Source organism: Phytophthora cinnamomi (genome assembly GCF_018691715.1).
Source record: "Phytophthora cinnamomi strain GKB4 chromosome Unknown Contig32, whole genome shotgun sequence".
NCBI classification, from domain to species: Eukaryota; Oomycota; class Peronosporomycetes; order Peronosporales; family Peronosporaceae; genus Phytophthora; species Phytophthora cinnamomi.
In genome coordinates this window covers 336,449-349,873 of record NW_027150965.1, presented here as the reverse complement: position 1 = coordinate 349,873, position 13,425 = coordinate 336,449, and the positions used below count along the sequence as shown (strand labels likewise).

Below are 13,425 nucleotides of genomic sequence, written 5' to 3'. Positions count from 1 at the left end.
CTCGACGCAAAGATGGACGGCAGCAACCCCCGTACGTGGATCTCTCTCCCCTCTCCCTGTGTACGATGAGAACGCGCCCTCACCTCCCTGTCCAACAGCCAAGAAGACGACGCTGAGCGCCTCGGCCAAGGAGTTCTCCTTCAACCCCGGCGCCACGACGTGGACGCCGCCCGCGTCCTTCACGCCGCCGCCCCCGGCGCCCGCTCCGGCCCGCGCGTTCGACGTGGCCATGCCCGTCCCCAAGAAGGGAGGCGCCGCCGTGCTGGGCGCTGCCAAGTCTGCTGCTCCGGCTGCTCCTGCCGCCCCCGCTGAGCCGGTCGCCAAGCTGGAGGAGAAGGTGGAGAAGCTGGCCGTGGAGGAGAAGAAGGAGGAAGCGCCCAAGGCCGAGGAGGAGGAGGAGGAGGAGGAAGAGGACACCTTCGAGGAGGAGGCCGAGGTCGGCGATGAGGACCCGCGCGAGCACCTGAACGTCGTGCTGATCGGACACGTCGACGCCGGCAAGTCGACGCTATCGGGCAACCTGCTGTACCTGATGGACATGGTGGACAAGCGCACGATCGAGCGCTACGAACGCGAGGCGAAGCAGCGCAACCGCGACAGTTGGTTCTTGGCCTACATTATGGACACGGGCGAGGAGGAGCGTGCTAAGGGTAAGACTGTCGAGGTCGGGCGTGCTCACTTTGAGACGGAGACTCGACGTTTCACCATCCTGGACGCCCCCGGTCACAAGAACTACGTGCCCAACATGATCCAGGGTGCGTCGCAGGCTGACGTGGGTATCCTCGTGATTTCGGCGCGTAAGGGCGAGTTCGAAACTGGTTTCGAGCGCGGTGGACAGACCCGTGAGCACGCCATGCTGGCCAAGACTCTGGGCATCAACAAGCTCATTGTTGTGATCAACAAGATGGATGAGTGCAACTGGGGTCAGGAACGTTTTGACGAGTGTGTGAACAAGCTGCGTCCGTTCCTGCGCATGTGCGGGTTTGCCGTCAAGCGTGACGTTGCTTTCATACCCGTGTCCGGCTTACAGGGCGACAACGTGAAGGTGCTTGTGGATAAGGCCAAAGCGCCGTGGTATGAGGGTGAGTCTCTTATTGACCACATGGACACTATGCACATTGCGAACCGTAACCCGGATGGTCCTACGCGTGTGCCGATCCTGGACCGTTACGCCGACCGCGGTACCATTGCTCTGGGCAAGGTGGAATCTGGTATTCTCAGGACTGGCCAAAAGGTTCTGTTGATGCCCACGAACGCTACGGCTATCGTGAACCAGGTGTACATTAATGAGCTGCCCGTGCGTACTGCGAAGCCTGGTGAGAACGTGACGATCCGTCTGTCCTGCGGCATGGACGAAGTCCAAAAGGGGTTCGTGCTCTGCGGGACCAAGGAGGAGGTCCCTCCTCGCGCCATCCACGCCTTCGCCGCACAGATCGCTCTCGTGGATACCCTGGAGCACCGCCCGCTGCTGACCGCCGGCTACAAGTGCATTCTCCACATCCACACCGTAGCGCAGGAGTGTGTCGTCGCGAAGCTGCTGCGTCCCATCGACCCGAAGACAGGCAAGCCCGTGAAGAAGCACGTGACCTTCATTAAGCAGGGTCAGGCGGTTGTGTGCCGGATCGAGGTGGACCAGAGCATCACGATTGAGACGTTCGCGAACATGCCTCAACTGGGTCGCCTGACTCTGCGTGATGAGGGTAAGACGATCGCCATCGGTAAGGTGCTGGCGCTCGAGAAGTAAGTAACTTGAGCGTGGAGAAGCATGCGGCAATCACCTGGGAGACGAAGAGGCAGGGGCCTGGCGAGTATTGGCGGTACTTTTAGGCTAGACAGGAGCGAACTCCGTAGCCACTTGGACTTGCAAGCTCCAGGTTGCTTGTTAACGAAGTCATTTTAGGTACCATAGTAACGGAGCGCTAGGTCCATGTTTTCACATCAGAGTCTGTCCGTCCGCCTGGTGGACCACTTGAGGACCATTCGATCATCGAAATAGAAATGGGGCCTGTTTCTTTGTTTAAAACGGTTTCAATATGGTATATGAATCGTCAGCAAAGCTCGGGAGCATATCATTATTTAGCAATCTAAATGGACGGCAGCAACCCCCGTACGTGGCAGCAACTCGCAGCGAACTCTTGCAGACAACAGCACTAGCATTTCTCGCCCCTGCCCACCACGAGCCTAATAGCACCCGTATGTCAACCCCTACAGCCAAGAAGACGACGCTGAGCGCCTCGGCCAAGGAGTTCTCCTTCAACCCCGGCGCCACGACGTGGACGCCGCCCGCGTCCTTCACGCCGCCGCCCCCGGCGCCCGCTCCGGCCCGCGCGTTCGACGTGGCCATGCCCGTCCCCAAGAAGGGAGGCGCCGCCGTGCTGGGCGCTGCCAAGTCTGCTGCTCCGGCTGCTCCTGCCGCCCCCGCTGCGCCCGCTGAGCCGGTCGCCAAGCTAGAGGAGAAGGTGGAGAAGCTGGCCGTGGAGGAGAAGAAGGAGGAAGCGCCCAAGGCCGAGGAGGAGGAGGAGGAGGAGGAAGAGGACACCTTCGAGGAGGAGGCCGAGGTCGGCGATGAGGACCCGCGCGAGCACCTGAACGTCGTGCTGATCGGACACGTCGACGCCGGCAAGTCGACGCTATCGGGCAACCTGCTGTACCTGATGGACATGGTGGACAAGCGCACGATCGAGCGCTACGAACGTGAGGCGAAGCAGCGCAACCGCGACAGTTGGTTCTTGGCCTACATTATGGACACGGGCGAGGAGGAGCGCACCAAGGGTATTACTGTCGAGGTCGGGCGTGCTCACTTTGAGACCGAGAGCCGCCGCTTTACGATCCTGGACGCCCCCGGTCACAAGAACTACGTGCCCAACATGATCCAGGGTGCGTCGCAGGCCGACGTAGGTATCCTCGTGATTTCGGCGCGTAAGGGTGAGTTCGAGACCGGCTTCGAGCGCGGTGGACAGACCCGTGAGCACGCCATGCTGGCCAAGACCCTGGGCATCAACAAGCTCATTGTTGTGATCAACAAGATGGACGAGGCAAGTTGGGCTCAAGAACGCTACGACGAGTGTGTGAACAAGCTGCGCCCGTTCCTGCGCATGTGCGGCTTTGCCGTCAAGCGTGACGTGGCCTTTATCCCAGTTTCGGGTTTGCACGGTGACAACGTGAAGGTTCCTCTCGACAAGGCCAAGGCGCCGTGGTATGAGGGCGACTCGCTCATCAACTACATGGACACTATGCACATTGCGAACCGTAACCCGGATGGCCCCATGCGTGTGCCGATCCTGGATCGCTACTCGGAGCGCGGTACCATTGCGTTGGGCAAGGTCGAATCGGGCGTTCTCAAGACTGGCCAAAAGGTGGTGCTCATGCCTACGAAGACCCCGGCCGTGGTGAACCAAGTCTACATCAACGATCTGCCTGTGCGCACCGCGAAGCCCGGTGAGAACGTGACGATCCGTCTGTCCTGCGGCATGGACGAAGTCCAAAAGGGGTTCGTGCTCTGCGGGACCAAGGAGGACAACCCGCCGCGGGCCATCCACGCCTTCGCCGCACAGATCGCTCTCGTGGACACCCTAGAACACCGCCCGCTGCTGACCGCCGGCTACAAGTGCATTCTCCACATCCACACCGTAGCGCAGGAGTGTGTCGTCGCGAAGCTGCTGCGTCCCATCGACCCGAAGACAGGCAAGCCCGTGAAGAAGCACGTTGCTTTCATCAAGCAGGGCCAGTCGGTTGTGTGCCGGATCGAGGTGGACCAGAGCATCACGGTCGAGACGTTTGCGAACATGCCTCAACTGGGCCGTCTGACCCTGCGTGATGAAGGTAAGACGATCGCCATCGGTAAGGTGCTAGCGCTTGAAAAGTAAGGGTGTGAGATCCGTTATGGAGCCAAGCATGAAGTCCATGCATGATACTCAAGCCTCACCTACGAACTAAGGCGCCGCTGAAAGAGAACGCATTTTACTGGGAACGTTTGTATTGTTGTGTTGCTCGATTTTGAGCCTGTAAGCTCATTTTTCTTGGCCCTCGCTGCGACTCTATGCTCCAGCGGAGGCAGCAACCGCACCAGACATCTGTTCGCGCGCGATGGCGAAGATAGCAACTAGCGAGGACAACTGCAGCTCCTCCGTGGTGCCATTCGACAGGCGGTGCTCGAGTTTGGCCAGCTCGTCGAATAAATACATGCGGCACCGCGGCGGCAGCTCCAACTCCGTGGTGTAGCGGTACACGTCCTGCAAGATATCGCTGGTAGCGTAGCCCTTGAGCTTCTGCATCTCGGCGCACTTGCGCACGGCCGTCGGGAAGTTCTCGTTGAAGAGCCACTGGGTCACCGATTCGATGTCCTTCGGCAGCGGGTTGCCCGTGCACAGGTATACGTTGGCCTCGTTGACGACGTCGTGGGCCATGGACGTGGCCTGGAGGATGTTGAGGATGCGCCGCATGTCGCCCTGGCCGAGCCGAAGAATAGCCTTGAACCCGTCCTCGGTCATGTTCAGCCTGGCGGACAGTAGCAGCAGTAGATCGACGACAACAACAACGCAAATTAGAACTCTCTCCACGCATATACTCTCCCCCCGCTGCAACGACGTACTTCTCGAGCTGCGCGATGTGCTTGACGCGGCCGCCCACTTGGCTCTCGTCCAGCGGCGCGAAGCGGAAGCGCGTGCAGCGCGACTGCAGCGCCGGGATGATCTTGCTCACGTAGTTGCAGATGAGGCAGAAGCGCGCGTTCTTCGTGTACTTCTCGATGACGCGGCGCAGCGAGAACTGTGCGTCGTTGGTCATGGAGTCGGCCTCGTCCAGGATGATGAGCTTGACGCCCTGGCTGAAGAGCTTCTTGGTGCCGGCGAACTCCTTGATCTGGTTGCGCACCACGTCGATGCCGCGGTCGTCCGACGCGTTGAGCTCCAGCACCATGGAGCCGTAGTTCTTGCCGTACAGCCGCCGCGCCGCCGCGATGATCATGGACGTCTTGCCCGTGCCCGGGGGCCCGTAGAACAGCAGATGCGGCAGCTTCTGCGCGTCGATGAGGCGGTTGAGCGTCGAGATGATCTCGCGGTGCGCGATCAGGTCGTCCAGCGACGACGGCCGGTACTTCTCCACCCACGGCCACGACTCCGTCGACCGGTTGCGGCTTGAGATGCCCTCGAAGGCCGGCGCCGCGTCCTCCTCGGCCGACTTCATCTCCACGTCCGCCATCTCGACTGGTATCCGATGCGATAGTGGTTGGCGTTTGGCGCGGAGACCGGCCATTGGCGGAAATGCCGGCCAATGGCAGTCCGCTCGATAAAAAACTGCAACAACTTGTATCGATACAAGCGTCCGGGGCGTTAGACATTATACATGAAGAGGCTTCCGGCTGTCTTTATTACCGCCATTGTGGAGCGACCTGCAAAACTACAGACACCAAGTACGTACCTACCTGAAGTTGTAGCCACTAACGATCACGCGTCTCCGTTCGCCGCGTGCTTCGGAAATGGACTTCAAGCCAGGTTGAGCAATGCTCGCATCGTAGCGAGCATTCGTTACACGGTTTGCCATCAGGCAGTGACGTACTGCACCTGAAGCGACCACGGCCGTGACTACATTCGCGGGGGCCGCAACGTCACACTTGCAGTTCGAGCGAGCTGCCTGCGTGCACCGACAAGGCCTCGGTCTGCTTCGGATCTGTTTTGTGAATCATCAAGTGGTAATTTTAGACGGATACGTGTTACACTATGATATCATACAGGTCCAGACTGGTATATCCTTCATTCAATTATCCGGATAGCACTTGTACTACTTCTTCCCACAGGTTTCTGCCGTGTTTTTCTCCGGCCGCGTCGATTTCCATCTTCGTTTCGGGCATTCCTGAACCGGATCAGAGACGAACGAGCAGCGAGAGCAGCAGCAGCTACTAAAGCCATGGCGACCGCTACGGAGCCGCAGGAGCTGGAGAAGCTGCAGGAGCAGATTCACAAGGGCGCGGAGGAGACCAAGTCGTACCTGGCCACGCTCAAGGCCCGGCTGGCCGAGTACGACGCGCAGTACAGCGTCTCGGAGACGGCCTCGTCCTACCTGCAGGCGGCCATCGAGCGCGCGCACTCGTCGGTGGACGAGCTGAAGGAGCTGGGCGAGTCGCTCAAGCAGAAGTCCCGCAGCTCGTCGGCGCCCGTCGTGGACGCGGCCAAGGCGTCGCTGGGCAGGGTGCAGGAGGCGCTGGACGGGCTCAAGGAGCGCGGCCGCAGCTACGACGACCGCTTCCGCGCCAGCGTCACGAGCTCCGTGGACTCGGTGCGCGGCGGCGTGTCGTCGGCCACGAGCTCCGTGTCCACGTCCATCGAGCACATCGTGGTGGCCACGCGCGAGCGCAGCAGCTCGAGCCTGGAGCAGCTCAAGGAGACGCTCTTCAGCGCCGGCTACGGCGCCTACGTGGTCGCCGGCGGCGTGGTGGGCAAGGCCGAGGAGCTGGACGGCCGCTACGGCGTCGTGGGCACCGTCTCAGGCGTCGTGGGCGCCGTGGCCGGCAAGGTCTCGGACCTGGACCGCGCGCTCGGCGTGTCGGCCACGGCCATGAAGGTGGACGAGAAGGTGACGGGCGGCCTGGGCACGGACCTCGTGAGCCGCGGCGTCGGGCTCGTCAGCAGCTCGGTGGAGTACGTGACCGGCGCGCTGCAGCAGGCCAAGATGGCGGCCAGCGAGGAGTCCAAGGAGAAGGCGCCCAAGACGATCGAGGACGCGACGGACGCGGCGAAGACGGCGCCGAAGGACGCGTAAACCGGACGGTAGTCTCCATGACAGGTAGGCGCAGGGCCACTAAATATATTCGAGTTGCACATTAGTCGCCGGTGCCTGCGCAGTGCGCCCACGCCGACGACTGGCAGCGCGGACCAAGAATTGACAGTTTTGGTCGCTTCAACGCCATCGCGGCTCAACCGCCGGCTAAATCGGGGAAGTACATGCAACGCACGCGCTGCTGCGTCTGGCGATAGAATTCGTGTGCAGGCAGCAGACCGGCACGTGGACGACGAGATCGCCTCCATCGCCGTGCTGATCTGTGCCTGAGCAGTCGAGATTTCTCGCCCTCTACCTCGTGATTCCTTGTCGCGATCGAAGGGGCCGGTCGTCCTAGCGCATGTTCCTACTGCTGCATCTTTCTCTTGGCCCCTGAAGAGGAAGAGCCGAGCCGCGAGCGTCGTCCCAATACAGCCCTCGATGCGGGTCGTGATGCACGAGACTCCCAAATGGAAACGCCCAGTAGTGCAAGATCTGCTACGGCGATCGGCCAAAAGAATGCGGCGGAGTGTGAAGCGGAGGATGAAGGGCGAAAGCCGGCGTCAGTGGATCGAAAGGAATTTACACGACTCCGAAGTCGGTATCGTGCTGGATGTAGCACAGTGTCTGCTAAGGTGAGCCAGCGCTTCTGAAAGGGGTATTGATGCAGTTGTGTTTTGGAATTGCTGACTCGGTGAATTCGCCACACAGTTTTGTAATGGTGATTGCCATGACAAAGTTAAACTGGAATAACCCCGATACAGCTTTCACGACGGAGTACCTCGTAATCGACACAATTAATCTGGTAGCGACATTGATCAACCTTGGCCTCAGGTAAGTCAAGCTCACGACGAGAATGTCATGGTTGGATATTAATATGTCATTTATGACCACCGTAGATTTTATTCAGCAAGCAACCGCAAGAGTTTTCTGCTTCATTGGTTATCCGTTGTAGAGATCATCTGCGTGCTACCGCTTCTGGTGGAATTTATAACGGGATCGACGGATACAAAGCCCAACACCTACGCATTCCGATTGCTTATGATGCTGCGGGTGATGCGGTTACTACAGTTTTATCGACTTTTGCGGCTTGCGAAATCGGCCAAGCTTCGACAAGGCCTATTGATCTGCCTGACAACATCGTGCGTCATCATTTGCGCAGCCATGTTCATGCAGGTAAGGTGCTTCATGGTTGCTACGATACCTCGTGACGAAACTCATGTCATCTTGGTATGGTCAAGTCTATTGAATACTGTGATCCAGCATACAAGGGAACACAAGTTTCAGGTGAAAATTGCCAAGACATGACGTTTCTAGATGCCATTTATTTTGTATGCATTACAATCACAACAGTTGGGTACGCAGTTCATGTGGGTATAAACAGCCACGTGAAAGCATGGTGACAACTAATGTGCTACGTCTTTAATGCAGATTCGGAGATGTCGCGCCAAAATCTAGTATTGGCAAAGCGTTTGATGTCGGGTTGATCTTTTTTGCTGGATCGCTGATTCCTCTTCAAATTAGTGGCTATTCGTACATCCTCAGTCGGGAGGTAAATGAGTCGCCTTCATATCGGAGTTCAATTTGCTAAACTAACAAACTCATGGTGGCGGTGGTGATGCAGACAGCGTTTGATAAAAAGTATATACCGGATAGAAGTACGCAGCACGTACTTCTCTGCGGTGAAGTGGAAAATGGGGCCTTACTCTTCTTTCTTCACAATTGGCTACACAAAGACGAAGAGCGTCGAACGCGCCGAAAAGTTGTCATCCTTGCACCCACCCTGCCATCCAATGATTTACGACGAGTTCTCCTCCACCCGGACTACGAGCAGCGAGTGATTTATCTTCAGGGATCAGCTATGGTAGCTGCGGACCTTCAACGCGCTGCTGCGCCGTCAGCAGAATTTTGTTTTGTCATGGTGAAAAAGCACAGCGACACACTGGATCAAAACGATACGGCGGCCAACCTGATCACGTGCTCAGTGCGCAAGAACAATCGGCATGGTAGGTGCTCAGCGTCTGATTTCTGTTTTAAATCTAACAAACGGTGTATGTTTAGCACCACTGCATGTTCAAGTATCCAAGTTCGACAACACGCGACACTTTCACATTTCAGGAGCCACTGCGGTAATATGCTTGGAGCAGTTGAAATTGGCATTTTTCGGCAAGTGCTTATGGATCCGAGGCCTGAATCCATTTCTTGGGAACCTCATTCAGAAGTTTAGCCACGCGGAGGAGTGCAGGTACGATAGAGATGCCAATCAAATGCGTGGACGTTGAACTGATTTTAGGATTTGGGTTATGTTTATCAGGGGATACTGGCTGTCGGATTATCTCTCCGGGTGTGAGCAGAAGATATGTGAAGCTGCGCTCCCACCATTTCTTCTGAACATGTCCTCGTATCGCTCTCTTGCTGTGCTGCTGTATCGTGAATTTGGTATTCCCGTCGTTGGTCTGAGAACGGTTGAAGACACAGCCACCGTCTACCCGATTGATGAGGAGTTGTCAGACGCAAACTTCTTGAGTATCTTTTTTATCGGCCGAGGAAATGACACCGCAAGTAAAATTGAGAAATTGACACCAGCTGTGTTTGTGCGGCACCCTGATATTGCACCGGCATCTCTTGGCGTCAGTGATAATCGCAACATCCGAACAGTGGCCAATATGTTGACTGCCGCGATCGAGCACAAAATGCCCTTTGGACGCCGCGTATCTGTAGGTTTTGGTCGCGATCGTCGAACCAGCGCAACCCCGGAGAAGGCTGTGGTGAGAATGCATACGAGGCGACTGCTTTCTACAAAAAGCTTTGGAATGAGCATGTTTTCCACCCACAATCTGGAAAAGATCGCTCCGGTCGATCGAGAGGAAGACGAACCAAGTGAAGCTGTGATTGCGAGCGAAGACAACAATGTGCTAGGCACCCCAGAAGAAAATCGTCTGGATGCCTGCCGCTTTTCGAGGACGCACACAGACTTGAGCCAACTCGCAATGGACCAGAATTACTCCTTGGGAAATCCTCTAGACCCATCAGAAACACCAGACCACAAACCACCCAAGCCTATTATTCCTGTCATTGCTTTAACTCCGGCTGAGCTTGTGAAAAAAGCAACTGCACCGAGTGGCCGAACAAAGGACCCTATCGTTAAGCCTTTATCAAGTAGGATGCCGCTAAGCGCTAGAAGTGCCAGAAGTGCCAGGAGTGCCAGAGAGCGCAGTACGCGTAGCATTACGGAGCAGTCGAGTGACAAAACCTTGCCTACGAGTCAGTCTTCGGGTCAAACACCAGTCCCAACGCCAAGTCCAAGCACTTTAGACTTGGCTGCAAGCGAACCTCGAAAATCACTGGTGGAGGAACCAACTGCTTCGAGTAATGTTCTTGCAGGTCCTTCATTCCCTGGCCCGCCATTCGTTGACCTCGCGGCGGCACAGCAACTGGGTGAAGCAGAGGATGATTACCACCCATCGAGCTGGGAGCCCGCCCCACTCACGCGGGCTTCGGTGGCTGCTAGCGGCAACCTCCGATCGCGCATCCGCCATTTGTCGTTGTGTTTCCGTCGAGATCCTCCTCCAATAACACTGAATGACCACTTCGTCGTCTGTGGGATACCCAGCAATTACGAGGACTTCCTTGCCAACCTGTCAGACTTCAATGAAAAGGTTTCAGGCATAGTGTTCATCACGCAGCGAACTTTGACGGAGAAGGACTTCATGGCACATCAACTGCACGACCGTCTCTACTTCGTTCGTGGCTCTCCTCTCAGTATGCACGTATTTCATACGGCACGAATGTTTCACGCACGCAGTATTTTGATCATGTCGTATTGTGGAATGGAGAGTACTAGCAGCACGGATGTTGAGAACGATCAGGAGAACATGGACGAAAACATGGCCGACGTTGACGCTATCACCACTCACCGTTTTATTAGCGAAGCACTGCAGAACGAGTTGTCTCGATTACAGATTAATGGTATTAACGAGACGAGACCCATACCCTTCATCGTCGCCGAGATGATTCGCCCGAGTAACGTCAAGTTCCTCATCGATCGCAGTGGGTCTCTATATGACGAAAAGGTAGCAGCGAATGAGTCTCGTCAACGCGACCTGCTCAAGGAGGTTAAGTTTATTGACAGTTCGTTCTTCAGCCCGCTTTACACATCGGGACACATCTACTTCTCGAATTTCATGGATGCACTTATGGGATCGTGCTCAAACCAGCAGCTCATGATCGAGATGGTCACCCAATTAGTGATTAGCGGTAATATGAGCATGAAGATGCCGAACCGAGTGCAGAGATCGCGACATCGACTGACACAGATCCCAGCGCCCGAGAGGTACCATTTCCGTCCTTACGCACTGCTGGTAGAAGGGTTGCTTCACGAGGTACGCATTCTTTATTTTCTGCTGTATTGGCCGTCCACACTATTGCGTTTACCTTCTTACCTGCTGCTTGTTACCTGAACAGAGCATTATGACATTGGGCATTTATCGAAGTGCTAGCACCCGCACGTCGCCACAATTTGTTCTAACAAACCCACCAGGAGACGAACTTATCACCCCACAAGATTTCCTTTTTATAATCAGGTGAACGTGAGAGATGCTCGTATTGATATTACCACCAATGGACAGTAAGTCGGGGACATGGATTAAAGTGTTATGGTGCAAAACTCCAGTCGGTCAACCGCGATGATAGCATCTCCGGAAGGGGCCCACTGTAGACCAAATGCCTGGAAATCCTCTGCGTTTGTGACGATTTGCAGCGCAGCTTCGGTTAGTCATGAACTAGCATCGAGGCAGTGGAAAAGAAAGTGAGATCGTACCATTTGGTATGTCAATCCAGGAGATACCCTCGGGAGTCCAAAGGTGTACATGATTCTGTCCTGATGTTATCGCAAGACGAGCTTGAACCGGGTCCCATCGCAAGCTTCGAACAGCCTCTAACAGCGACACGACTGAGTGCAGTGTGAGACTTTCTGTTCGCCAGATCCAGACGTTGTACGGCATCTGGTCACTTCTAGTAGCGATAAACGCCGAGTCAGTACTCCACACGACGCGGCTGATACCGATCTTGGGATTTTCCGCCCTACAGATGACAAACAATGTAGTGATGGTTAGTTTGATCACGTCTTCACGACACGATGCAAGTAATAAGGCTCACAATGGATCGGAAAAAATCGTCCGGACGGAAAACGGTGGATCACGCGTTACAAAGCAAATGCCGCGGGCCTTTTTCCTACCCGCAGCTTGAGCTGCGGCTGATGCTGCTTGCAACGAGTTGGACAGAAGCGAGGAGCTCCGTTGTATCACCGTGACGCGCTTGCCTTGCGGCCTGTCCATGACGTTGGCATCGGCAAAGTTTTCTTCGTATTCAACCTACAGCGGAAAATAGTATGACCACGATCAGCCCATGTCACATGCTATCCGTTCCAGTTGGAACACTCACCGCTGCCTGGTTGGTGTGGGAACTCGTCACAGCAATGCTTTCATGGTCAAAATCCGCGACGGGCTTCCAGTTGATGTGGCTCAGCACGCGGAGGTGCTCGTCATAGCTACCGAGCGCGAGGAATTGTCCAGACGCAGACCAAGTCATGGATTTTAGACCCAACGCGTTTTCATACGCCTGCAGCGTAGGACGAACAAAATAAAGCTCGGACCTCTCAGTGACAGAACTGAGCAGCAAGCGCTACATAATTCCGTACATCGTACCTGGTACTTTGCCAGTAGTGCGCCGTCCGGTGAGTAGAGCAGCACTCTGAACTCCAAGTGCGTATCTCGAACGGCGATCGTCCTGCAAAAACGCAGTATCGCTCACAACCCGGTCCTAAAACGACTAGCTCTTCAACGCTGACGTACGCGTCGTCGGGCGACCACAGAATCTCGACGCAGTCGTAGCTCTCAACGGAGAAGTGGGTCGTCAGCTCCCAGCTCTCACAGCTGTAGATGCCGACGAAGTCCTATCAGGCACAGCCAGTTGGTCAGTCTGCTGTCGGTCCTGTCCTGCTCTGTCTGTCCTGCACCTTGCAGTCGTGTCGCTCTGCGACCGCCAGGAACTCTCCGTTGGCCGAGAAGCTCAGGCCCTCGCCTGCCAGCTTGGGGTTGCGGATGGTGCTCCTGGCCGCCGGGTCCTCCAGCGACCACACGGTCGCGTGCAGCTGGAAGTCGGACACCGTCACGACGTGGCGCGCGTCGGGCGTCCACCTGGCGAAGACGAGGCCGGCCACCCCCTCCGAGATCTTGCAGCTCCAGGACGCGTCCTGCGCCGACCAGAGCTGCACCACGGCGCGCTTGAGCATGGCCGTCAGCACCAGCTGCGAGTCCGCGGACCAGGCCACGGCCTGCACCACGTCCGCCGTCGAGTAGCGCTGCACCAGCTGCAGCGACTGCGCGTCGCGGATGGCCAGGCGGTTGCCGCTGGCCGCCGCCACGTACCGGCCGCACGGCGACCAGCGCACGAGTCCGTGCGAGACCCGCATCGGCGCCGACACCTCCGCTTGCATCTGTCGATTTTGCTGTGGGGTAATTTTTTTTTGGTTGTGGGTTTTATAAAGGAATTACTGTAAAAAATTGAATATCTTCTACTGAATTCAAATTGCTAAAACCAACCAATTCATTTTATAAGCCATTCAGGAACTTTAAGTAAGTGGCTGGTTTTAGCAAATTGAATAGAAAACAT

At 56.3% G+C, this 13,425-nt stretch overlaps 6 protein-coding genes across 6 annotated transcripts; 4 read left to right on the top strand and 2 right to left on the bottom strand.

Moving 5' to 3' along the window:
• Nucleotides 1-12: 12 nt before the first annotated feature.
• On the top strand, nt 13-1,744 carry IUM83_18550 (putative translation elongation factor 1-alpha; the record flags this gene model as incomplete). Its single annotated transcript, XM_067943556.1, has 2 exons — nt 13-31; nt 99-1,744. 2 exons carry the CDS (start codon nt 13-15, stop codon nt 1,742-1,744), a joined length of 1,665 nt encoding a protein of 554 aa, XP_067792943.1.
• A 451-nt stretch (nt 1,745-2,195) lies between these two features.
• On the top strand, nt 2,196-3,866 carry IUM83_18549 (putative translation elongation factor 1-alpha; the record flags this gene model as incomplete). Its single annotated transcript, XM_067943555.1, has 1 exon — nt 2,196-3,866. The coding sequence occupies one exon, from the start codon at nt 2,196-2,198 to the stop codon at nt 3,864-3,866; it is 1,671 nt and encodes a 556-aa protein (XP_067792888.1).
• Nucleotides 3,867-4,037: 171 nt separating this feature from the next.
• IUM83_18548 (Replication factor C subunit 5) lies at nt 4,038-5,199 on the bottom strand (the record flags this gene model as incomplete). Its single annotated transcript, XM_067943554.1, has 2 exons — nt 4,038-4,497; nt 4,592-5,199. 2 exons carry the CDS (start codon nt 5,197-5,199, stop codon nt 4,038-4,040), a joined length of 1,068 nt encoding a protein of 355 aa, XP_067792907.1.
• Nucleotides 5,200-5,904: 705 nt separating this feature from the next.
• Nucleotides 5,905-6,756, top strand: IUM83_18547 (voltage-gated ion channel superfamily; the record flags this gene model as incomplete). Its single annotated transcript, XM_067943553.1, has 1 exon — nt 5,905-6,756. The coding sequence occupies one exon, from the start codon at nt 5,905-5,907 to the stop codon at nt 6,754-6,756; it is 852 nt and encodes a 283-aa protein (XP_067792890.1).
• A 540-nt stretch (nt 6,757-7,296) lies between these two features.
• IUM83_18546 (Voltage-gated Ion Channel (VIC) Superfamily) lies at nt 7,297-11,384 on the top strand (the record flags this gene model as incomplete). Its single annotated transcript, XM_067943552.1, has 12 exons — nt 7,297-7,388; nt 7,465-7,587; nt 7,653-7,929; nt 7,995-8,110; nt 8,185-8,305; nt 8,378-8,411; nt 8,490-8,759; nt 8,815-8,998; nt 9,068-9,097; nt 10,367-11,135; nt 11,218-11,274; nt 11,337-11,384. 12 exons carry the CDS (start codon nt 7,297-7,299, stop codon nt 11,382-11,384), a joined length of 2,121 nt encoding a protein of 706 aa, XP_067792911.1.
• Nucleotides 11,385-11,398: 14 nt separating this feature from the next.
• On the bottom strand, nt 11,399-13,249 carry IUM83_18545 (WD repeat-containing protein WRAP73; the record flags this gene model as incomplete). Its single annotated transcript, XM_067943551.1, has 7 exons — nt 11,399-11,490; nt 11,573-11,835; nt 11,911-12,125; nt 12,196-12,372; nt 12,459-12,540; nt 12,606-12,706; nt 12,770-13,249. 7 exons carry the CDS (start codon nt 13,247-13,249, stop codon nt 11,399-11,401), a joined length of 1,410 nt encoding a protein of 469 aa, XP_067792913.1.
• Nucleotides 13,250-13,425: the final 176 nt, after the last annotated feature.